Source organism: Heliconius melpomene, chromosome 19 (assembly GCF_056956725.1).
Source record: "Heliconius melpomene rosina isolate 202511_hmr_F chromosome 19, ASM5695672v1, whole genome shotgun sequence".
NCBI lineage: Eukaryota > Metazoa > Arthropoda > Insecta > Lepidoptera > Nymphalidae > Heliconius > Heliconius melpomene.
Genome location: NC_140407.1, coordinates 4,586,364 through 4,612,130, shown reverse-complemented (window position 1 = coordinate 4,612,130; position 25,767 = coordinate 4,586,364). Strand labels below are relative to the sequence as shown.

General features: G+C 34.6%; 1 protein-coding gene across 1 annotated transcript in view; it reads left to right on the top strand.

Annotated features, from left to right (window-relative positions):
* The first annotated feature begins 378 nt into the window (after positions 1 to 378).
* Positions 379 to 25,767, top strand: part of osy (ABC transporter oskyddad) — a 47,076-nt gene continuing 21,687 nt past the window's right edge. The window contains exons 1-3 of the mRNA XM_085202516.1: positions 379 to 522; positions 18,873 to 19,127; positions 20,276 to 20,435. Coding sequence (XP_085058642.1) covers positions 18,877 to 19,127; positions 20,276 to 20,435 — 411 coding nt within the window. The 5' untranslated portion in view covers positions 379 to 522; positions 18,873 to 18,876. The remainder of the gene's footprint in view (positions 523 to 18,872; positions 19,128 to 20,275; positions 20,436 to 25,767) is intronic.

The window sequence follows — 25,767 nt, the reverse complement described above, 5'->3', positions numbered from 1 at the left end:
ATTACAACACTAAATTGCACGATTCATTTATAATGCAACCTGCACTTCTCACTGTCGAAACTGATGGTATAGCCTCGAAATCTCGGAAAATACGTTAAATTAAGTAAACTATAATAACAGTTTAGATTTTACTCTATATAAATAGTAATAAAGCTTATTTTTGTATGCATTTTAACAGCGATCTGCTTTTTTAATTAATTTAATATCAAAATAGTCTTATTTCTTAAGCAATAAAGCCTATTTTGTTGTTACAAATGATTCATTTTCTTCGCCATTAGAATATATGCTTTATTATATGTAAATAAGGTTGATTTTTAATTGAGAATTCAAAATGTGTGTAATAACAGAAGCGCAAGCGCAAGAAGCAAGTTCAGTGTTAAACGAACGCGCGCCGAAACGCGTCGGCCATTTTTTATTTCACATTCTTTATTTAAAATTCGCGCCAAATAAAAATAGTGTTGTGAAAAAAAATATTGGTTTTCGTTTATGGATTTGTGTATGTGATTTAAAAGAAAAAAAAAGGTAAGATTTTTAAATAAATTTAGGTTAAATTTAAATGGATCTAGATTAAGTTAGTATTTTATAAAATTTACATTTACTAGCGTGTTGAGGTCGGGAAGACCTTCGCGAATCTATTTAAGTATATAAAGATGGCCAATTTAAAACTGACTGTAGGTAAATAATATTAGCAATACTATTTAAATAAATTATTTAAATAGTATTGCTAATATTATTATTTACTATTGTAAATAGTTGAAAACAAAGAACAAACAAGTAATTTATGAGAATATGTTTTGCATTAATCAAATTATTAGTCTTGCAATTCTTTCACTTTTACAAAAAATATTACTTTATCGGGCCGGAAGTGTCTCTCGTCGTTTCTACAAAACTCTATGATTCGTAAAACGGGAATAAATAATTTTTAAATGAAAGAGAGATGATGATGATGAAACAAAAAAAATAAATAGTGACAAATCATTTCGGTCCCCATTCTCTACCTTTTTATACGACCAGAACTATATCTATATTCATATCATTTATATTTCAACATTAATACTATAAAAGTTTGTATGGTTAAATGCGCTGATCTCAGGAACTAATTGCTTAAAATAAAATTAATCTTTTTGATGGATAGTCCATCGGCTATCGAGGAAGACTTTAGGCTATATTACATTGACAATGAAAAATGTCGCATAAACGAGAGAGTTTACGAGATCTTTATGTACAAATCTTACTTATTACCATTTTAAAACACAAAACCGAATGAAGCCGTAAATAGCACTTTACGCTCCACTCTACACTCCGTTCTCCACTTTCCGCCGAACTTTTCGGGACATTCCGTGTTAGTGGTGGAACTCAACGCCGGGCTTTTAAAGAAATGAAAATATAAATAAATAATAATTCATTCCCTCAAGTGGGAATTGAACTTACAACGGTCACGTTACAGTCACAGCCTTGTGCCCTTGAGGACGTTCTGGCGCAGTGAGAGATCCCATGACTGCAAACACGATCATTGTGGGTTTGATTTAATCTGAAAATTTCTTTTATTTCATCGTTCTAGTAAGATGAAGCACAGTGTTAAGTTCCGCCACTAAATTCGGAGTTTCAAATTCGTGTGATGGCGAAAAAAAATTTATTGGAAAAAAAACGTGAAACTGAGATAAACGTATTTTTATATTACTTTGTATTATTTCTCATTTAAAACTTTATGATTAAACGACAGCTAATCACTCTGGAATTCTTAAGAAAATAATAATTAATAAATCATTTACCTAAATTGAGTCGTTTTATAAGTATTTTATACAGTAATAACAGATTTATTTATAATTAAAGTCGTTAATCTTCATTTTATAGGAAATATCATAACACGTGTATTTTATCGGTAAAGATTTAAAAGAAGATTTTATGTTCAAATTTCTTAGTATCTTAGTATCTGTATTCATCGCAGTTCTAAAATAAGATTACGAATACTACCAATACCCTGCACCCAATTGATTTTTCTCCTGATCCTGATTAATTGCACCAGAACCCATCATGGCGGTGACGCTGTAAAGACCATTCCAAATGAACCGCAGTTTAGCTCTTTCGGAAAAAAAGACTCAATAGGCAATATCCGGAATTTGGTTTGAAAGCAGAGATCGGAGTGATTTAATAAGAATTAAATCACTCCGTTCTTTTATTTTCAGCCTATTTAAAAACTCTTTTTTTTATCGATCTCGCCAGTCGTTGCGCACAAGCTTGTGTCTGTAAGCGCGGTCTCCCCATTCTCTTATCTCTTTGACCTCGTCTATTGTCATCAATCTCTTCATAATAACTACCCTCGGGGGTCATACTTTTACATGATCTTCCTCCAGCATCACCGATGATACATTGTTCTCGAAGATCAACCGAGGTCTGCCTCTACTTCACTTACCACTCTCTACGTCACGATGGCGTCAATTGTTTTTTATTCTAGGAATCAAAACGTAAATAAATATCTTAATGATTTTATGCAAAATAACGTGCTAATATATGTTTTTCACATGCATGTCATAAAATTTCAAATCCAAATACGAGTGCATGTTATATACTAGGTAACCCCTATTACTTGTATAATATATTCGTTTGAAAATTCTTAAGAACCATTTTTTGTTGGACCAAAAACTAGTTAATTATTACAAAAACATTAATATAGATTTATATTGAAAATATTATAAACTTTTCTCATAATATTTTATAATAGTAAAACAAATATTTCCGTTTCTTATATTCCGATATACAGAGGGAACCTAGTGGTAAGACAATCCGTTCTTTTCATCCACAAGTAATATTAAGACTATGAATATTTTTTATACATGACCATTGAAAGCTACTATTGAGATAGCTGGCATAGTTAATTCAAATCCTGGGATCATACCTACATAAGTGATTTACGCAATGAATATTATGCATGCATATGCGTATATGCATATATTGCATTATATTCACCGATATTACAAATATTTATTATATATTTAAAAATATATATTATTTAGAGGCAAAGCGCGGCTTTGAATTTCGCAATTCAACGTGCAATGTCTCCGGAAAACAGCGGAAAGTGGGGAACGGAAGTATCTTAATTAGAACGGAGAGAGTAACACTAGGTTCTCAGGATCCCTCTGCCTACCTGCCTAATATTATTTCGCAACCTAGTATCATAATATTCCAAAAGTGCAGAATGAAAAACTAAGCATTTTACCTATAAATTATTTCTGCTTAATCCTTATAAGTTAAGTAATTATAATAATTCTCGGAGTGGAAATCAAACCCACGACCATCGCGTATACAGTCGAACATTCCACAACTGGGCTACGTCAACCAAGTATTTTTTTCTTTACATCTTATAAGCATAATATATCTTTATTTTCTTTTTATTCATCTTTTATATGTCTGCACTACGGAAACTTTTAAGCAGCAAAAACCTTTTACGAACATGGGAAATACCTACCTGTCGCTCTTTATAATATTCCATTGCGATTTACGTCACACGTACGCGGCTAAGTTGTTTTTTTGACGATCTGTCAAAATTAACCTTAACCTGTTTTGATAATATTTATGTTTGCAATATGAATTTTATAGCCTCCAATGATATAGATATACTCGTATAAAAAAATATCAAATGAAATTTTAAAATCAATAAAAAATGAATTAAAATAAGTCCGCTTCAATTCCGAGCCCGATTCGTCTGATTAATATTTTGATTTCTTCGTTTCCGTAACAAGCCGAAGCGTGGCGTTGAGTTCCGCGACTCAACACGATGCAGTGAGCAACTGAGAGACACTCTCTCTACATTTTCCGTGTTTTGTTCAGGTTTCCCCTTTTTTTTCTTATAAAGTATGAATCCTATTATTAAACAATAAAAAATTAAATATATTATAATGAAGTATATATAGAACATTTTATACTAGAAGCTTCTAAGGCCGTGTCGAGGGCAAATATCTCTGATTTAAATTATAAAATCATATTTGCTTAAAATATGTATCGTGTCCAACTTGACCGTTCACACGATGATAGTGGGTTCGATACCATTCGAGCAAATATTTATATCTAAAAATAATTTTATTTTCTGAACTTGGTAATATCAATCAGGTCTTTTAATTTCACCATTTCAAACAAAAATGTCGTTAAATAATAATCTGGAAAATAAATTGCCACGACCATTAATTAGCACCTCTGCCTGCACCACTAAGTACGGAAAATACATAAAAGACGAAATGAAAATAAATAATATGAAAACCAAATTATGCTGAAAAGTTGTTTCTCAATATCCTGGTAATCCTGGCAAAGGCAACTTTTCATGCTAACGAAATATTGTGTTATCATAGGATCTGAAATCTGAACACGTGTACTTTTCAAGTAAGGACGATAAGACGTGGTTAAAATAGTGTTACAAGATTTTTCTTCGTTCAGGTACACTCTGTATCTCACTGTATTTGGAAATATTACGTGTTGAATGGATGGAATGGAATCATTCTTACCAGAACAAGGAAATGGAAATAATTCATATCATCGAGTGGGAATGAACCCACTACCATCGCAACTATTAATTATTCCCTATTGACCATACTAGCAAAGCCGCAGGGAAAAGCTAAGAAATAGGAAAAGTCATTTTAATTCATACAAATAATTGCAATTAACAGTCTAAGTCGTGATTAAGAGTGAATGTCAGGATGTGGATATTTATGGCAATTAATATAGTCCCTTATTTATCTTACAAATATGTTTTATACTATACTATTAAAATACACTAATTATACCCGTTTGAAATATATTATTTTTATTATAACGATAATTTCGTTTGATTACCTCGCTCTGGTACTAAGGCAGAGTGCAGCGTTGAATACCGCTACTCAACACGCAATGCCTCCAGAATAGGAACGGAGTTAACTCTAGGTTTCCAGGATGCCTCCGCCTACCCTGCTATAAACGGAAAACAGTTTGAAGCTAACGAAAATAAAAAGAAAGAAAGAATATCAATAATCTACAACTACAGTTGTACTCTATTGTTCAATATGACGTCAGGTCAATTGCAAATCGAGATATTACGTAGGTATCTTACCTACGCATGACGTCTAATGAGTTATTTACACAATTCCATCAAAACCGGTTCACTCGCTCTAAAACGTATTAGTTAATATTCTGTAAATTTATGGTTATATAACCATTATTTATAATAGAGACAGCATTTCACTGTAAACGGTTTGCATTCCAATCGGGAGAATGAATTCTTTTCGTTTCTCCGCTCTGGTAAGTCGAAATGCGGCGTTTATATATGTGACTCAACACGTAATGTCAAAAAGAAAGGCGAAGAGTGGAGAAGGGAGTAGATCCCTTCTCAACTTTTTAAATAAAAAGTAGTAGATTTTTTTAGCGTTTTTGCTGTACGCGGAATGAAATATTAATTTATATAACACGTCTAAATACCGTCGCCAAGCTACCTTTAAATTCTGATTATTGCAAATTGAAGTACTCGTAATTGACAATTTTTTGTACGAATACAAAATAAAAACGTAATAAAAACAAATTATTATTTTTTTGTGATTTTTGGTGTCTTAATTATCATGTATACTTTTCGCATCTCGCAGAAAATAAACGAAAATCCTGGGGCCAGTCATAGGGCAGTTCGCTCTACCTACCCTGCCGTGTGCGGAAAACAGCGTGAAGCTAAAAAAAATCCCTTTACAGACATTTAATCCATCATTCCGTTTCAGACATTGAAATAGACAGACAGACAGCAGTTCAAAAAACCACGTTTTGAATAATTTACATACGAGTTTTATATAACCTGAATAGGACTAATCCACAATGACCTCAGCTAGTACATAAATAAATATAATTAAATAGTAAGTAACTACTTAAAAACAACCAGATATCCTTGATTAATCCAAATTTAAGACATTTAATTGATCAATTAGCATCTAGTGGCACCATTTCGGCACATCTTTTGCATACAACTCCGTCTGCAAGGAACCATGTCAAGGCCGGAGTGTCTTAAGAGAATATTATTGCCAAATTCCTTATTAATGAAAGTATACTGGTTATTTTTTTCGGTTAATATTAATTTTAATATTTGTATACTGTATACCTATGTACATGTAAGAAGCAATTGTTTATTGGTGTCAAAGTAATTTGGTTATGTATTGGGGTTTTGAACGTATGGTGTAATGGAATTGTGTAATTTGGTTCGTATATCGAAAGGGTATAGGTTTGAATTGACTAATTTTTAAGGTTTAGTCTAATATTTTGCTGGAAGATAGAGACAGACATCCATTTCTATTCCTTTTCTCTACTTGTTTGTACTACTCGAAAGAATAAAAATAAAAGGATACCTTCAGTCTATTTGATATAAAGAATACTTTAATTTTAAGTTGTGCGAATAAAACTAATTCTTTTCCCCAAGTAAAAATCATCGATCAGACGCTAGCTAACACAAGTTGAATAAAATATTGTAATTATGTAGAAAGATAACCAATGACCCTCTAAGCTTATGTAACATTGCGTTTCCTAGTAAAAAAATATAAGGTATGTTTTTCAAAGTATAAATTTACATAAAACAAAGTTCAAGTTTAGTTAATTTTGTACACTCCATTAAGTATTGAAGGTTATATATACGCCCGTTATGGCGCAGCGGCACGTCGCGTCGCCTCACTACAAACGCGACTGTTTTGGGTTCGATTCCCATGATGGGCATTAATTATTATTATTTTCTCGCTCTGGTAATAAGACAAAATTATGAGTTCCGCCACTAAAAAAGAAAAAAGGAGAAACAAAATACTAAAAATTCATAATTATAACCATATATTACATAAAACGTGATAAATAACGTACAGTATGTATTTATTCTTGAATAATAAAGGTTGCGATGAATGCGGAAATAATGTCTACCTGTGAACAAAATTATTCATCTCGTAAGTGCTAACTAAACCTTATTAAATTCTAAGTATTTTTTATTATAAGTAATATATTATGTACTATATATCGTTCCATTTTACCTAATTGTTAATTTTTTGCGTACGTAATTGTGTTTTTTTAAAATGCTTTTACTTTAGAACTATAAAAAACTGTGTGATAATACTAAAAAATGAGCTTAACGCTATATAGGGAACTTCAGCTGAATTCTGGAGGCATTGCGTACAGAGTGACGGGACTCAACACCGCGCTTTGCCTCGACACCAGAGCGAAGAAATGGAAATATAAAATTAAATAAATATTAAAATTTACACTTTATGCCTCTGCACTACGACTGGTCATGTAAATAATATTTATTTTTACTCTTTTATTTATTTTATTTTTATATAGAATATATATTGAGAAACATTGCGTATAAACTATCTAAATATAAAGACTCGATGTGAGTACAACTTCTTGCACTTTGATCATACAAATATTTGTCTTGTATAAAACTCTAACACCAAACATGTGTATGTTATATAGTAATACGTATATATTTTTTTCTTATTTTATTCATCAGCTTTATAATATTAGTACAAATAGTAAACAACACTGGTTTTACCCGAATATAAAAGCTAATATTAGTTTATTTTCATACACACACAATTTAAAGGAAAAAAATCAAGAATAAGCATTATTTCTTGTATATTTTATATATATAAAATCGAAAGGTCACTCACTCATCACGAAATCTCAGAAACTACAAGTGCTAGGAATTTCAAATTTTGCATAGGAGTTACTTATAGGACGTAGGTGCTCGCTAAGACGGGAATTTGTAATATTCGACTTCTAAAGGGTTGTTTTTGGGGTTGAAAGTTTGTATGAAACTTCGTTACTAATGACATTTGTCTTTGTCATTCGTTACTACAAATGCTATGAGTCTCAAATTTTGCATAGACGTCACTAGGACGTAGCCATGGAGACAGAAATTAATAATAACATAGTTCACGCGGGTGAAACCGCGAGCGGGCCGCTAGTTTTATATATGTCAGGGCTTGTTAATATACAATTCTTCGAAACATGGTAAATAGAAAAACTAAGTGGCACAAATACAACTGATTTTGATATGTAGTATGAAATATTAAGTTTATGACCTTTTTTCAAATTTAAACTTGAGCTTGAATTTTAAACCTACCGATCGACACTTGCCCGTTCTACTTAATAAATAATATACCTACATTTTTGTTTAATCTTGCACATTTGAATATTACCTTATTTTAAAAGTAAATTATTTTATATTTATAACATATATCCGGTTTTGCAGACATCAATGACTATTATCATACAAATTCTAATAAAAATATATGTAACATGAAATTAAAACCACATAATTTGCATCTACATATTCTATCTCTCCCACAAGGTCAACGAAGTTGTCTAGGTGTTAATTTTAATATTCACTTCATATGTGACATAGCATTAAGTAAAAAAAAATAACTCAAAGAAAAAAAAATATTTTTACCTTTGCAATATCTCTAAAATTGGACGGAAAGTGGAGAACAGAGTATTATGACGCAACACTTCCTCTGTCTACCTAACTATATGGAGCAGGAAGCTTTAAAAAAATAAATTAACTCATATAAATATTTTTCCGAGTGGATTTGAAGATACTATTATCACGTTTACTCAAAATTATTTAAGCTGCAGTAACCGCATTACTGTAAGGCTTTCATTTCTCACCCACAAGGCCAACAAAGCTATTTACTTAATTTGTATACATTTCAAAGTTTACCCAACACTGCTAAGTGGTAAATATGATTCATTAAGACGAAGGAAGCTAAAAACTGAACGCCCTTAACATATAACTTACGTTTCTAGGAAATACCAGATTTTCCATCTTTTATGTATTTGTATTTGCTTTACCAAGGGCACGAGGCATAGTTTGCTAGTGACGTTTTTCTTATATATATTTATATATCTTAATATATGTATATACATTTATAATGTATCATACTAAAAGCGATTTCTTCAAATTTGGGTGGAAAATAGAGAACGAAGAGATTGATAATCATAAAATTAAAAAATATTTGCCTACCCTACAATTTATAAAGTTCATAAGGAAAAAAAAACAGAATTAAAACTTTATATGTATTATGTAAATAATAAATAAATAATCTAATTTAATATTTCTAAAGATTTTTTTAAATATATATATTTTCAATAAAAATTAAAATGATTTGTTTTATCTTTAAACTTCACGCTGTATTCCGCACACAGCAGTGTAGGCAGAGGGAACCGGGGAACCTAGTGTTAAGACACTCTGTTCCCATTAAGACATTTTCATTTCCCACATTTCACTGAATTCTGGAGACATTGCGTGTAAAGTGGCAGAACTCTACGCCGCACCTTATTTCGTTACCGGAGCGAGGAAATGAGAATATAAAATTTTTCGTTTCATGTTTTTATAAATATTTCCAATTTAATCAAAAATAATTGTCATTTTTTCTATGCAAATACAAATTGGGTAAGGTTTAGGTGATTAGCAAACACACCATAGTTTCATTATATCCTGAGCAACTCTACGTACTAACATTCGAAATGTTATATGAGTATTTTGCAACGACCGTTGTAAATAAAACATAGGATGTTGCAAAAGAATTTAAACTTAATGGCATATACTATATTATATTCATTTATCTATCTTTATCTTTATTTATCTATCGTGAGGCCCCTATGGCGCAGTAATCAACGTCTCACTGTTAACGTGATGGTTTCATATTTGATTAATTTCCTCGCTGTGGTAGTAAGACAAAGCGCAGCGTTGGGTTCCGAAACTCAACACACAATTTCTCTGTACTTGGACAGAAAATGAGAAAGTGTTTTACCAATAAAAAGGAAATATTTTATTACGGTTTTATGTAGAGTCCAAAGTATATATAGCATCGGTTTATATTAAAATATAATATTTATATAAAAATATAAATATTTTCGTATTTACGAGTATAAAAAGAAATAAATAAATAGTGCTACTAGCATATGGAATTACATAAAAAAATATTCATAGCTGTGAGGCCAGTAGTGGCACGTGCTACAAGCGTGCGATTGTAAACGCGACTGGTTTTATGTTCCATTCCCACTCGAGGAAATAAAATATTTAATATTTTAACGAGGCAAAACACAGCGTTGAGTCCCCCCGCCAACCACGTAATGTCTCCAGAATTCACCGGAAAGTGGGAAACGGAAACGAACACTAGGTTCCCAGATTCCCTTTGTCCCTCAAAATAAGTTTGAATCTTTATAGATGGGTGGTGGTTGATACGTATTGGCATTGGATCAAACAACATAAATAAGAGCGCTACGCATATCCTCGTCCTTAACCTTTAAAAATTGAATAAAAAACATGCGTTTAAAATCAGATGGACGGTTATATGAAATAACATAATTATATTAATTAGTTCCTATAGCTGCCATATGGCGATCATTATTTGAGGTCAGTTTTTAAGCTTTACTTAAAAGATATATTTTTTTAAATCAGCTTCACGCTATATCCCGCACACAGAGGGAACCTAGTGTTAAGACACTCCGTTCCTCATTTTCCGCCAAATTCTCGAGAGATAGTGTGTCGAGTGACAAAACTCAATGCCGCGTTTTGCCTCGACATCAAAGTGAAGAAATGTAAATATAAAACTAAATATATATTTCATTTAAAATACGTTGCATAGTCCAAAATATTTAAGCATACATAAGTAGGAAACAACTTGATTTTATTACATAATAAAGAAGATGAAAAAATGTATTTCCATAAAGTTAACAAAAACAAGAGCCGAAAACCTGCAAGGCAATACAACTTGTATAATAATCGCTTGAACGAAGGTCTCTAGTTTTTGTATATAAAACTTCGAAATTATACGTTGAAAAAATATAATTTAAGCTTATTATAACGACAATGAACTTTATTGTTTCTTATTACATAATTATCGATCATATTGTAATATTTATAGTGTTTAAATGTGAAGGCTAGAGAAAGTTGAAATATTATAAATATAAGAAATATATGAGGCCATCTTGTCGTAGAGCATAGTGTCCCTATTATTTACTTTTTAGTTTTAATTTAAGGATATTATTTGTTGTTGTTAGAAATATTACGTTTAGAATAGGTATTAATCTTTGAAAAGAGCAACTGTTGAGTTTCTTGCCGGCTCTTCTCAGCAGAACTGCCTTTCGAACCGGTGGTAGCTTTTTGTTCATATGTTCATTCGACGATTCAAAAGTGCTTATAATAAGTTTATTTCAATAAAGAATATTTTAAATTTGAATTTGAATCAGCCTGTCCTTGTAGACTTCAATAAACTCAAATAAATTATAATAGCCGCCGTATTTAATATATTAATCATTACGGCTCTTACAATCACCTACTTGCCATTTTAAATGTAACAGAAACTTTGTCGAACCTATAATCGAACTCACTACCACCTGCATACGCTCTATATATATATCAATGGCGTTAAGGATAATGAAATACATAAAATTATTTTAAAAAATACCAATGAACTAGTTTCATAATTATATTGCTTAATGCTTCTGGTAATCATGAGTAAGTCATTACTTTTGTAACCGTTAATGCTATTTAACGAAATCACATTAACACCAGCCTGGTGAACTAACAAACTGTTCCTGATTCCAACTTAGGGAAAGTGGTTTAATTTAAATTAGTACATTTCCTAATAGTTTATTTGTAAATTCACTGTAGAGGTTATCGATAGGCAAAAAATCTCAAAATATATCCAAATATACAAATAAATAAGTCTTAAAAACATCAAAGTTGAAAGATGAAAACTGTGGGTGTTCTGCCAGACAATATGCATCTCTATTTTAGATATTTTTTGAAGTATAAAAAAATAACTAAAATAGAGAACTAAGTATCTTAACACTTGGTTCTCCCTGCGTACACTGCTATACTTATGCTAAAAAAATTAAAAATATATTGATAATAAAAGAAAAAAATGATGCTTTTCTTCTACTAAAAACGCTACTTTAGAAAAAAATATATTATAGAATTTTCCTAATGGTGTTTGTTACCTTGCATGCCAAAGGTCGTGATTTCGATTTCCGCTCGAGGTAATGTTTGTAATTACAAGAGTTTTTCCTCGTCTAGTCAAGGATACTAAGGATTCATTGTACGTTGTTATATCATTTAAATGTTATTTATTTTAAAGTATAATAAAAACTTTCGATACATTTTGAATAAATTTCCACTTTTGAACCTTTTTATTTAATGTTTCTCATGTCTCGTTCATAGTTTTTTGTTTATTTTTTTTCTAAGGTTCTAACTCTTTATAGGATCACTTTGTTGTCCGTCTGTCAAGACCATTTATCTCGTTAAAACCTCCAAGTGATCTACTTGGAGGTTTTAAACTGTGGATTAATTTCTTCGCTCTGGTATCGAGACAAAGCGCTGCGTTGAGTTCCGCCACTCAACACGCTATGTCTACAGAATTCAGTAGAAAATGGGAAACGGCGTGACTACACACAACACTAGGTTCCCTCTGCCTACCTTGATGTGTGCGGGATAGCGACAGCGTGAAGCTGATTCTTTAAAAACAAAATAATATAGCGAAATCTAATAAAACAAGGCTTAGCATTACACAAAATATATCGCTTTTAACGACGCGGTTTCAATAATTTATCTTTTGAACGTTTCAGGTGAAAGCACCTTGAAATTAGTAGGGTTCAAAGATTGATGGCATTTGGCAGGCGTGGGCTGAAATTGTTTGGGAACATTTAAAAGTAATAATATGTACTTATTTATTATGTATTTATTTATGTCGATGCCCACTCGCGGAAATGAAAAATGTATTTAAATTTATATTTTGCGTAGTCTTGAGTTCCGCCACTCAAAACACAATGCCTCTTGAGTTCAGCGTAAAATGGGGATTGAACCTACAAGAGTCGCGCTTACAGTCCATTTGAGGGAATGATTCATTTTTAATGTATTTCCCCACTATGGCGTTAAGTTCTATCACTCTACATGCAATATCTCCAATTAAAGTAAAAAAAACGATGTGTTTTGACACTAGGTTTTTTATCACTAAAAAGTAAAAAGTTGTAAAAAGTTAACCCTTCTCAAAAAATAAAATATGATTCATATAATAAATAGAATAAAAAAATAATAATAATAAATAAACAATAATAATATTTCCAATGGAATGTACCAAGGACCACTTCATAGTTGTGCAAGCCGGAAGTTAGAATGGCTGAGCTATTTTAATTTTCCATTCGCCTCTCAGACCCAGATGTTTTACTCCAATACTTTATCACCATATACAATAAATAATTATTTCAAAAATAAATCAGCTTCACGCTGTATCCCGCACACAGCAGGATAGGCAGAGGGAACCTAGTGTTAAGACACTCCGTTACCCACTTCCTGCCGAATTCATTGCGTATTGATTTTTATTTTTAAGTTGATTTTTACACTTTTTAGTTCGATTCTCACTCGGGGGAATAAAATATTTCATTTAATATCTACATTAAATGGGTTCTGTCACACTATTATTTGTACTTATGTTCTTTTTTAAGCATTATTTTTTTTTAATTAATTACCAATTGTACGAGTATTACGTTTTTAATAACCAAATCCAACACAAACGTCTCAAAAAAATATAAGAAATGTATATATTTTCGAATTGAACATACAACAATCGGGTGCACCCAACGTTTTCCACTGTGCCACTACGGCGTTTAGTTCTAGCATTACAATTAGTGTTATTCAGAGCAAGAACGCGTCAGTATGACGTAAATTACTCGTACATTTATAACAACAACAAATTAATTTGGATTCTTCAAATTTGCCGTGTTATTTATTACTTCACAACTAAAGTTTTAAATTATGATCCAATTCAACCTACTTTTGATTACAGAATGTTGTGACTGTTGGAATTGTTTGATAAAATATTGCCTATAATTAAATAATAAATTAGCTTCACGCTGTAACCCGCATTCAGCAGGGTAGGCAGAGGGAACTTAGTGTTAAGACACTCCGTTCCCCTCTTCCCGCCGAATTTTTCGAAGCCGTACGTGTTCAGTGGCGGAACTCAATGGCGGGCTTTTGTCTTGGTGCTGGAGCGAAGAAATGAAAATAATAATGAATTCTAAATAATATTACATTACCTATAATTAAATGTTTGGATTTTCTATAATTGTAATCTACTGAAGAATTTGTTAGTTAATCTCAGGACGGTGTAACCCAATGTACCTACTTGCGGTCAAAGTTACCTCGGACTCCTAGAATGTGTCATATGCCAATTATGCCAAACACAATTCATTGATAATACCATTTTACCACGAGGATAAGCCGTAGCTAAAAATGAGTAAAGTCTGCGTTCGATTTCCTCTCGGGGGAATGAGTATATTTTCATTTTCTCGCTCTAGTAAAAAGACAAAGCGCGGCTTTGAGTCGAATCACTCAACACGCAATGTCATGAAAATTCTCGTAGGAAACGGAGAGCCTTGGAGAGTCTACTTATCTAGCGATATATGGAATATAGCGTGAAACAAAAAAGTATTTTTAGTGAACGATTGAGCTAAAAAGTGACAAAATGACAATTCTCAACACAATTTCTCAATTACTCGGGTTGGGCCATTTTCATTGTGGGAGTGCGTTACTACAGTAGTAGTGTAATATTACTACATCTCTGCAGGTTACATGTATTACTCACTAACGATTCTTGAACCTACCTTCCTGACAATTATAATGTAAACAAACAAACGTTTATGCTTGTTATATTTATCCTTATATCTATTATATAAATATAACTATGTTAACATTGTAAATGTAATAACTGAGACTAATATAATATGACGTTTACATATTTCAAACTTAAAAACTCTTGGGCCAAAAAAAAATAATACAAAGTTTCAATATAAATTCAGTTAGAAATTAGAAAGAAATTATAATTGTTTTTATACTTAATATAATAATATTATTAAGCTGATAAAATATGAAGAAGTTGCTGTTGTTTTTTATTTATTGTATTACGAGTATGCCAGTTCAGCATCAATCTCGTATATCATGGAGAACATACAAAGAAGAACATTCTCCTTTACGCTGTAAAAAAGAAATAATATTACACAATAGAGGAATCCACGTTAAAAAGAGATCCAGCTAAGGATACTGCCTTCACCTATAAGATATACATAACAAAGGGTGAGAAATAATATTTTAAAATGTCAGTATTATCAGTTAGGTATGGAAATAAAATCCATTAAATGTATTGAATTTCAATAACATTAATTTTAATTAAAAGTAGATAGGTACCTTAAATAAATATTACTAATGACATATCAACAATCACTTGAACTATAAAATTTAAATTACTTAATTAGAGTTTAAAACATGAAGCAATTGGTTCCGTCTGCCGATCTAAAATAAGGGCCGGCCATTATGTACAGATAAAAGTCTTATATAAATGTAACAGCTGGCGTGGGGTCTTAAGATGGCAGTCTGCTTCTTTTAAATATCCTTATTTTTATAAACATGGCAGGACTCCCCCTTTTCCATGTGGGCATGCGGGCAGTAAACTGAGTGTTTTAACACTAGGTTCCCTCTGCCTACCCTGCTGTTCAGGATACAGGGTGAAGCTAATTTTGATTGCCGGTAACATAAGTAAAAACCTTTTTTAGACCGACAAGGAACCGCTTTAACAAGTAATAAGTACCTACCTATAGCGTTTATTATCACACATTAAAATAAATAGTTTATACATTATACATACAACCTACGATCTAAACAACTTTTTCTTCTTCCGCTTACACAGAGTCTTTGAATACCGCAACCAGAGACGACAATTAATGTTTAACTAACATTAGATCGATTATTGTACCTACATAATTTTAATTGCAATTAATCGTTAATTGAGATTCGTAAGACTCACTCAAGCATTTGTTATAATGATATTATGTATATACTATTTAAATTGAAAATCTTTTAAAGGTGCTTAGTTTTTTTAACAATTTACTTCAAACTCAACTTTAGTATAATAGTAACTAATGACTCATAGTCATAAATTAATGCACCTAGTCATGCTAATTTAATGACAGTTAATTGCTTATTAACATCTATGAGTAATCAGTAAACTTCGGTACTTCACGGTAAATTAATTTATGAATCACAAAAAACTCTATATTTTAAAATTTACCTAATCTTTTTTTTTGGTTTTTTTATAACCATGTTTATTTGATGTAAATAATTTTTAAAATTCAAAAATACCTTCGAAATGTTCACATGTACATACATTTTAAGTAAAAAAAAGTATATCCCGCACATAGTAGGATAGGTAGAGTTCCATGTGAAGTACAGCGCGAATCAAACCCGATATTTGGTCTGACATGAGCGAGAAAATAAAAATAATTAATTCCTCCTAGTTCCCTCAGCCCTATTTTCGACAAATTTTCGACATATTGTATCAACTGGCGGCACTCAACGCCGCGCTGACTAACAAAATTACACTAAGAAATTATTTATATTCTAAATACAAATATAAACTATGATTTATTATACAAACATTGTCTATGTTTATTCATAGCTACTTAAATAAAGCGCGGTAATAAAATGAGAAACGTGAAATGCAATAATATTATTTATGACAATAGAAGTGATCTAAGTAAGCGTAATAACTTCAAGATGACAACATATTATGTTTCTCTATTATACAATTTTAACTATGAGTTATAATATATTTTTGAAATTAAAAAAATAAAAATGGATCACAGAGGAACTTGGACTGGCACCTCTTGGAAGCAGTCTGAACTTTTGACCACTAAGCTATACAATTTTATCAATTAAAAAAAAGAAAAACCAGGCAAAAAGTCTTGCGTGTTGAGTAGAGAAACTCAACGCATCGCTTCACCTCGTTACCAGAGTGAAAAAATTAAAATATTAAATATTTTATTTCCTCGTGCTCGAAAATTAAAATACTGAATATACAATTTCCTCAAGTAAGAATCGAACCCACAACCTGTTACGTTTACAGTCGCACACTCGTGCACTACGACTGGCTTCTTTTATTTTGTCACTACTACATAGTAGCACATATAGGGAACAGTGGTAGAATGTAACAGTGTTTGATTGTAATCACACACAGTGGTTATAGGTTCAATCCCTAACTGGGGATCTTTATTACTTTTATTTTCCAGTGGGTTAAGTTGAAAACGGAAATATTTTTGCCTAAGGGCTTAAAGCGTGAAACTGGAAACGTTATCGTACTTCTTGTTACTTAACTGAATCTACCTATATAAAAATATATTGTTTGCGACCTTGGTTCACCTTCAAAACAGTGTCGATGATACTAAAGGAAGGTCACGTACAAAACGTTAGGGCCCGCAACAAGAAGAACGAGTATAATATATATATCGTTATATGCCTACAAGTATTGTATAGAGGTTAATGACTACAGAAGATGCAGGAACCGTAGCGTTTTACGTTTCATTCTCTCTGAATACTTAGCTAGGGATAAACGTGTTAGCCACTCCGTTCCCATTAAGACACTTCCGTTACCCACTTTCCGTTGAATTCGATTGCGTGCTAAGTGGCATTGCCGCACTATGACGACGGCCCTACTACGTAATAACAGAACAAACGTTAATTACACATTATTACTTTTGATATGCCATTATAACGAAACTTGTTCTGTCAACAACATAATAAAAGTATTAAGCCTTTGAATACAAAGATAATTATCAGGATTCACAAATAATCTCTTGATGAGCGAGTAGTTTGTGGTTGTGCCTTTAATTTCTATGTATAGTATGTTCTTATATACAAACTAGCGGCCCGCCCTCGGCTTCGCCTGCGTGAACTACGTTATTATTAATTCCTACGTCCTACGTCCTATAAGTGACGTCCATGCAAAATTTGAGACTCCTAGCATTTGTAGTAACGAAGTTTCATACAAAATTTCAACCCCAAAAACAACCCCTTAGAAGTCGAATATAGCAAATTCCCGTCTTAGCGAGCACCTACGTCCTATAAATAACTCCTATGCAAAATTTGAGATTCCTAGCAAATGTAGTTTCTGAGATTTCGTGATGAGTGAGTGACCTTTCGATTTTATATATAGAGATAATAAAAAAAAATCAGCTTCACGCCTTATCCCGCACACAGCAGGATAGGCAAAGGGAACACAGTGTTAACACATTCCGTTCCTCACTTTCCGCCCAATTCTGAAGGCATTGCATATTGAGTGGCGGAACTCAACGCCGTGATTTGTCTCGATGCCAGAGCGAAGAATCGGAAATATAAATTTAGGTAAATATTTCGTTTTCTCGAGTGGGGATCGAACCCACAACCATCACGTCACACTGCGCCACGATACATACAATTAACGTGATATAATTCAGCTTTTCTTGATAAATTAGCTATACAATACAAAAATAAATTTCAATTCGAACTTGTAGTTTCTGAGATTAACGCGATCAACCAAACAAACTCTTCAATTTTATATTACAAATTTTAACTTTATTATAAAGTAGATGATAAAATGACATTGATGACACGTACTGATTGATATAGTAAACTTAGGTTTGTCAGTAAAATAAACATAAAACGTCGTTGTTTGAATATTTACTTAAGTAATGGTATTTTTCCTTAGAACATAAAACATTGTGTGGTTATGCAGATCTTAGTATATAGCACAATATATTAAATTACATATTATACTTATATTTAACTAGCTTTTCATTTGACTTTTCTTACGAAATGTTAATATATTAGATAGCATATATTAATATATAGCACAGCTTAGCTTTAAAAGCTGCTTACAGCTGCACTCTTGTAGCCTTAACTTCTAGAAGCTTTTAGAAAGCGGAGTATATATTTTTTTAATATGTAAAACTAAAATATTTATAGAAATTAAATAATTATAATCAAAAAGATAAATAAAATTAACAATTTTAATTTATTACAGCAAAATGCCGGCATACGACAATGAAGGTGCCACGATATCCATGGAGGATGTCCGAGATCCTGACCTGACAATCAATACTATAGAAGAAGAACTGGCTGCTAGAAGAAACCGGATGTTGAAGCCGCAGAAGTCCACGTTAGCTTCAAGAAGACAGCAAGCAGTGTGTGTGAGACGAGCTCATAAGAAATACGGTCCAACAAAGAATCCTAATGTCATATTAGATGGTCTGAACATGACTGTACCTAAAGGCGCCATGTAAGTTGTTAATTCTGGCTTTTATATTATGGTTATATAAGTTTCGATTTTTTATTACTTTAAAGTGTTATTTATAGTAATATCTGATAAACGCTATAGATGAGGAATCGATTCCCATTTGGAGGAATGAATTATTTTCATTTCCTCGCTTTGATAAGAAGCGACGTTTAGTTCCGCCACTCAACACGCACGTTTCAAATTTGGGCGGAAAGCAGTGAACGAAATGTTCTAAGACAAGATTCCTTCCGCCTATTCGGCATTATTTTATATTGCATCTTTTTATAACCATCACAAAGTACGCTATTCAACACGTGTTGTGTCGAATTCAGGCATAGAGGCTGTATTATTTTTAATTTCAATTACATATTTAGGACCCAAATACAGTTACAATTTATAAAAAAAAAATAATAAGCTAAAAGTTTCATCTTTTAACACCCAATGTTTTTCAATTAAATGAAATTGTTGGAAAGTAAAGAATGGAAATGTATCTAATATTAGAATCTCTCTTTATAATATAGAATGGTTATATTCACAAAGCTTGTACGCTAATATAGCTAATAGATTCAATTACTTAATATCAATACGATTAATTGCATACATTAGGGTAATTGCAATCATTACATAAGCTATTGCAGTCCTCTTGGACAAAAGAACTGAAACTCATAATTTTTCCTGATTTTATTTATATGAACATTGCTTTTCTGATAGTAAACTAAGAATTTAGTGAATAATCTCTACGTTTCTATTTTTAAATAATCGATATTATGTTGATATGATGACTAAATTACTTGTTGTTTATAGTCTCCATATTGTCGATAGCTTAAGGATGTTAACTTATTTAAGTGAAGTTTTCATTCTTTATTCTGTTTAGGCAAACTTTTATTAACATTTACTTTTTGTTTTATTGAAATTGGTTCAATGGTTAAATACAAAAGTTTAGATTTGAAACACTAATTAAATAAACCACCTTCACACCAACACCCGTACACACCAGGGAAGGCAGAGGGAACCTATTGTTAAGACTCTTCGTTCCTTACGTTCCGCCGAATTTAATTTTACCGAGTGGGCGAACCGAGAACAGTTAATAGTCAGCTTCGGTAGGCCTAGTATGAAACATATTGGTATCTAGTAAAATTTTTTTTTTTCAGTTATGGTCTTCTGGGAGCATCAGGATGTGGAAAGACTACTCTACTCTCTTGTATAGTTGGTCGTCGTCGTCTCAATTCTGGCGAAATATGGGTCCTCGGTGGAAGACCTGGTGGACCTGGTAGTGGCGTTCCTGGACCCAGGATTGGTTATATGCCTCAGGTAAAATTTAATTATGATATCAGATTTATCTCTAGATTCTCTTAGACTATACTGTATGTAATCTGCGGAAGACGACGATGTTCTAAGCATAACTAAGTATAAGCATTATTATTTTCCAAATAATTATAATTATATCTATTTTTGTATCCTTACGTAATTTAAGTTTTTCTTTTATTCACATAAATGTTGAATTTTTAACAAAAAGGTCGAGGTTTAAAAATTTAACAATGCCATAAGAATATGAAAATTGCTTAAATTGACGTCATAAACAATTATAATTTTTGCAATGATTGTTGTTGTTGATATTTAATATAATTGAAAGAATTTTATGAAAACTAAAAGTACATATTACATATTAAGTAATTTTTGTTTTCATAAAATACTTTAAATTTTCTTTCTTCAAGGCAATATTCTAATATTCAAGAAGTAATATCCACTAAAATTCTTTTATCGTGATGTGGAGAAACCAGAAGGAAACTATTGATAGAACTTTTCGTGCTTCAAGGCTGCACTTTGTCTTCCCAAGCTGAACAATCTAAGATATGATCAATAATAATTATTTTACCGAGTATAAATCGAACCCAGAACCATTGTCAATTAGCTCCTACTTCACAACTCCATGACGCTTTTCCTCAATAATAAGAAAAATATATAAAATAGACAAAAACGCAATAATATTAATAGTTTGGACTGAATTGCCAACTTGTCCCGATCTCTTCGGGATGGAATCATTAATATGGTTTATCTATAACAATATATCTTAGTAACACGATAAAATATCCAGATAAGCGGACATCAGGAAAATACATTTCGTAAGGATTTCAGTGGATTTACAGGATCCTTGTCTTCTTTGTGCCTTTGCTACTCGAATCTAGATATATAAAAATTATACCTCGCTACTATTTGCGGGACAAAATGTGAAATTGAAAAAAGATATTTTTAAATTGTTATTCCACACAGAGGAAAAAAATAGTAGCATGTAAACCCGCGTATCCTAGAAATGGCCTAAGCTGGTGGGTTCAAATCCCACTCCCAAATTTTCATATGTTTTCTAAAAAAAACTAAATATATAAAGATTATGAACCGTTCATCATGTAACAATATTAGATACCATTACGTGCCAAAGAAGCTCGTTATAATGAAAAGTAATATTTCTCGTTTGCAACCCATTTCGTTGCCGAAAATATATGAGCACGGTTAATCTTTACTTTTTAGTAGAAAACCGAACACATTGGTATCGCTCTGGAAAATTGCTTTATTGAATACCAAAGAGCAATTTTCCTTTAATAATTTCACATTTTTCTGGCAGTTTTGGTAATGTTACGGGGTTGAGTTACGTCACTTACAATTAAATATAAAAGAATATACATTAAAAATGAAAGAATTGTCTGTACTTTTTTAACTTTCTAACATAATTTATAAAGCTTAGTAATATACCACTCCGTTCTTCCTACAACCATTGCGTTCCCAGTCAGATGTTCCCCCACTACGCCAATATTATGTTTTTCTTTTACTTGCTTCTCTTTTCTTTCAGTAATTTCTCAATTTAGGTACCACTAAATATATGTATGCTTATGTAATTTATTAAAAACATAATAATAAATTTTTTTTTTTTTTTTTTTTTTTTTTCGGACTTGACTTTAATGCTGTTAGCCTTACTGGCTTTTACAGCGACACCGGGTGGGTAGGGAAGAGGGTACTCTGTCCCTGAAAATATGCAGGCACTGTGTGGCTGCCTGTGGGGAGTGCCGACGACGCAAGGGCGCCCCCTGCGGGGCTCGAACCTCGGCTTGCGGTCGTCGAGCGGGCTGGGAGTTTCCCTATTCTAAGCAAAAGCCGGCCGCGACACAGAAGCCGCGACCGGGGGATAAAATTAGACTAATCTAAGGGAGCTAACGGTCCCTAACCGCTGGACCCGACGGCGCCGAGGCGCCGCCGGGCCGTGAGATAAGCTAGACTACGTCGTCGATTCCGGCGACGACGGTGTGTGTGTCGTGCGTGTGTAGTGTGTTTCCTACCTACGTACGGGCCGTTTGCTACGGTAATGGCGTCATCGGGGTCTAAGAGGACGCTACGCGGGCGTCTACGAATCGCGTGAGGCGTGTAATTACACGCCTCAGCGACGAGGGGGTTCGCGTGCGAGCCTGCGCGCTCAAAGTAGCGCTTCGCTAAGCGTTTGCAGTGCTCGTGAATCGATTCCAGTTCAAAATCTCTATGTAGGTCGACATTACGCACGTACCAGGGGGAACCTGATGCGATGCGCAGGAATTTATTTTGCACTTTTTGCAAGGGAGCAAGCTTGGTGTGCGCGAACGCAACGCAAGCGTAAGTGAGGACAGGTCTAATACAAGCTTTGTATAGTGTCAGCTTATTTCTAAGTGACATTTTACTATTCTTGTTTATGAGATAATATAATCTATTGAGAATGTACTTTGCTTTATTGCAGACTTTTGTAATGTGGGGTTTGAAAGTTAATCTAGAGTCTAGAGTGACACCTAGATATTTGACCTGTTTTTCCCAGGGAATGGGTTTGTCTAAGAGATGGATGGTAGAGACTCTTATATTTTTATTGAGAGGGAAGAGTATTGCTTTACTCTTCTCGGGATTGACTTCGATTCTCCATTGGCGGAACCACTCACCGAGTGCGCGGGCCGCTTTCTGGAGTCGATCTTTTAATAGGATAGTACAACGCGAGGTTGTGAAGAGGGCTGTATCGTCGGCGTACATAGCCAGGTGAACACCCGGAGTGAGCGGGATATCACTGGAGTACAACGAGTACAGGATAGGACTTAGCGTAGAGCCTTGTGGCACGCCTGCGCGGAGGAGGCGGGGGGAAGAGAGAGTGCCTTCGACTTTGTAGCGAAAGTATCTATTCGAGAGAAAGTCCCGCAGGATGTGTACGAGACAGTCTGGCAAGCCGTAAACGGCGCGCAGCTTGTAAATCAAGCCGTTATGCCAGACTTTATCGAAAGCTTTCGCTATATCGAGAAAAATAGCAGCTGTATTGCTGTGAGAAGGATCCCTAAGGTTGTATCGAGCTATATGCTCTACAACACGGTGGACTTGATGTATGGCGGAATGTTTCTTTCTGAAACCGAATTGCTCATTGCAGAGCAGAGAGTCGGCCTCTACCACCTCTGAGAGTCTAACGAGAATGATTCTCTCGTAAATTTTACCTAAACAGCTGAGAAGGCTGATAGGTCGATAACTGGACGGGATATTCCGCGGCTTATTAGGCTTGGGAATGCCTATGACTATGGCCTCCTTCCATTCGTCGGGGAATGAGCACGACTTAAGAAGGGAATTGAAAATAATGACCAATAGAGATATGAACTGAGCCGGTAGGGACTTGAACATTCTATTAGACAATTTGTCGGGCCCCGGGGCCTTCCTATCTTTGAGGTTTTTGATGATGACTTTGACCTCGTCTTCAGAGGTCGGGCGGAGCGGTTCCCCTTGCGGGGGCGTCAGCGCCCATTCTGCGACCGCGGAATCCACACGCGCAATGTGGCTCGGATCGCAGGGCTGACTACTCGGGGTACATTGAGCCTCTAAACTGTCAGCGAGACATTCCGCTTTTTCGGTGTCATCGGCGGCAATTGAACAATCTGACCTAACTAGAGGAGGCATAGTCGAGAGACAATCGACTCTAAAAGCTCGCGACAGCGCCCAGAATGCCTGGTGCGATGGAGCGAGCCCCTCGAGCTTCTTATCCCACGACTCACCGCGCAGAAGTTCGAATTCGAATCGAACTCTCCTCTTTAATCTGTAAAATTCCCTACGATTTTTGTCAGTCGGGTAGGTATCGTGTCGTCGCATAGCTACGTTCCTGCGTCTAATCAATCGCCTGAGCTTTTCTGAGATATCAAACCTACCGTCGGGTAAGTTTGTTACCTCTTTCGAACAACTCTGGATTGTATTTAAAATATAATCGGTAAATTTATTCGCCGCGTCTATCGCTAGCGCCGCGGAGTCGGCGATGCCAGGTATTAATTCCTTAAGAGGGGATTCATTCGAGCGGAGGAGCTTTGCGAATCTCCTCCAGTCGACCACAGTTTTGGTGGGAGGGCCAGAGGGGCGCTCGTCACCTAACTTGAGAATGACAGGACGATGGTCCGAATCTAGGTCGAGAATGGTATCTATTGAACGTTGCGACAGTGCAACGTTCGAAAGTATGGCAATATCGAGTACATCGCCTGTGCCGAGGACACTAAAGCGAGTGGGAGAAGGCGGGCCTATAACACAAGCGTTATATTTCTCTGTGAAGGCTAGAAGCCTCTTGCCGCTGACATTAGTCACCGACGAATTCCAAAGTCTATGTTTGCAATTGAAATCCCCGATCAGAAGGACCGAGTCTCCCATACTAAGTAGCGCCAAAATGTCGCTTTCTAATAATTGCCTAGACGGCGAACGATAAACTGAAGCTATAATTAAAGGCTGATGGCCTGTGAGGAATACCTGACACACCGACGCCTCGGCTGCTTCGAGAGACGGAGGGTCGAGTGGTATACAGTGTAAATTCTTCTTGTAATAAATCATAGTGCCACCACCGTGGGTGGCTCTATCATTTCTCACAATCCTGTAGTTCGCAATGCCAGGACTACGAACAGCAGGTTTAAGAAAAGTCTCCTGTATACATAAGATATCTATTTGATGGGCGTGCGCGAAGGCGCTCACAGCCTCTTTTTGGCGTTTGACACCGTTTGCGTTAAAGGTCGCTATTGACAGGGCTCTAGGTTTAATACGCGCGAGTTGCGAGTCAGCGGGCCGTGGGGTAAATCTATTTATGACCGCCATTGGAAAAATTTAAACCGCGACGAAGCCTTGAATGGCTTCGATGAGATCTATATGATCTATAATAACTTGAGCGCGATCGTCGGAACCGTTCGTGTTCCTAAGTTTCGCCGCGAGGACTTTGATTTCTTTGAAATCAAAACATCTAGCGAATCTTAGCACAAGTGCTAAGTCGCTAGCGTTAGAAGAGGGGGCGGGCGCGGCGCGGGAATGCGCGGGTGCGGGCGCGGGCGCGGCGCGGGAAGGCGCCGGGCGCAAGGGCGCGGTCGCGGTCGCGCCGGAAGGCGCGAGCGCGGGGCGGGGAGCCGCTACCTGAGGGGTAGGCGGCTGTACCGGTGCCGCGGCGAGGGCGACGACCGGTGTAGGTGCGGGTTTAAACCACGCATTCTCTTTAGGGAGAGGGGCGGGCTCGTATTGAGTAGGAGCCGGCTCCTTTTTATTGGAGGTGCGCTTTTTGCCTCCGCGCCTAGTGCGTCTGCGCGGCGCGCGGGAACATCCGCGATAGTTCGCGGGATGGCCCTGCGTCTCGCATAGCACG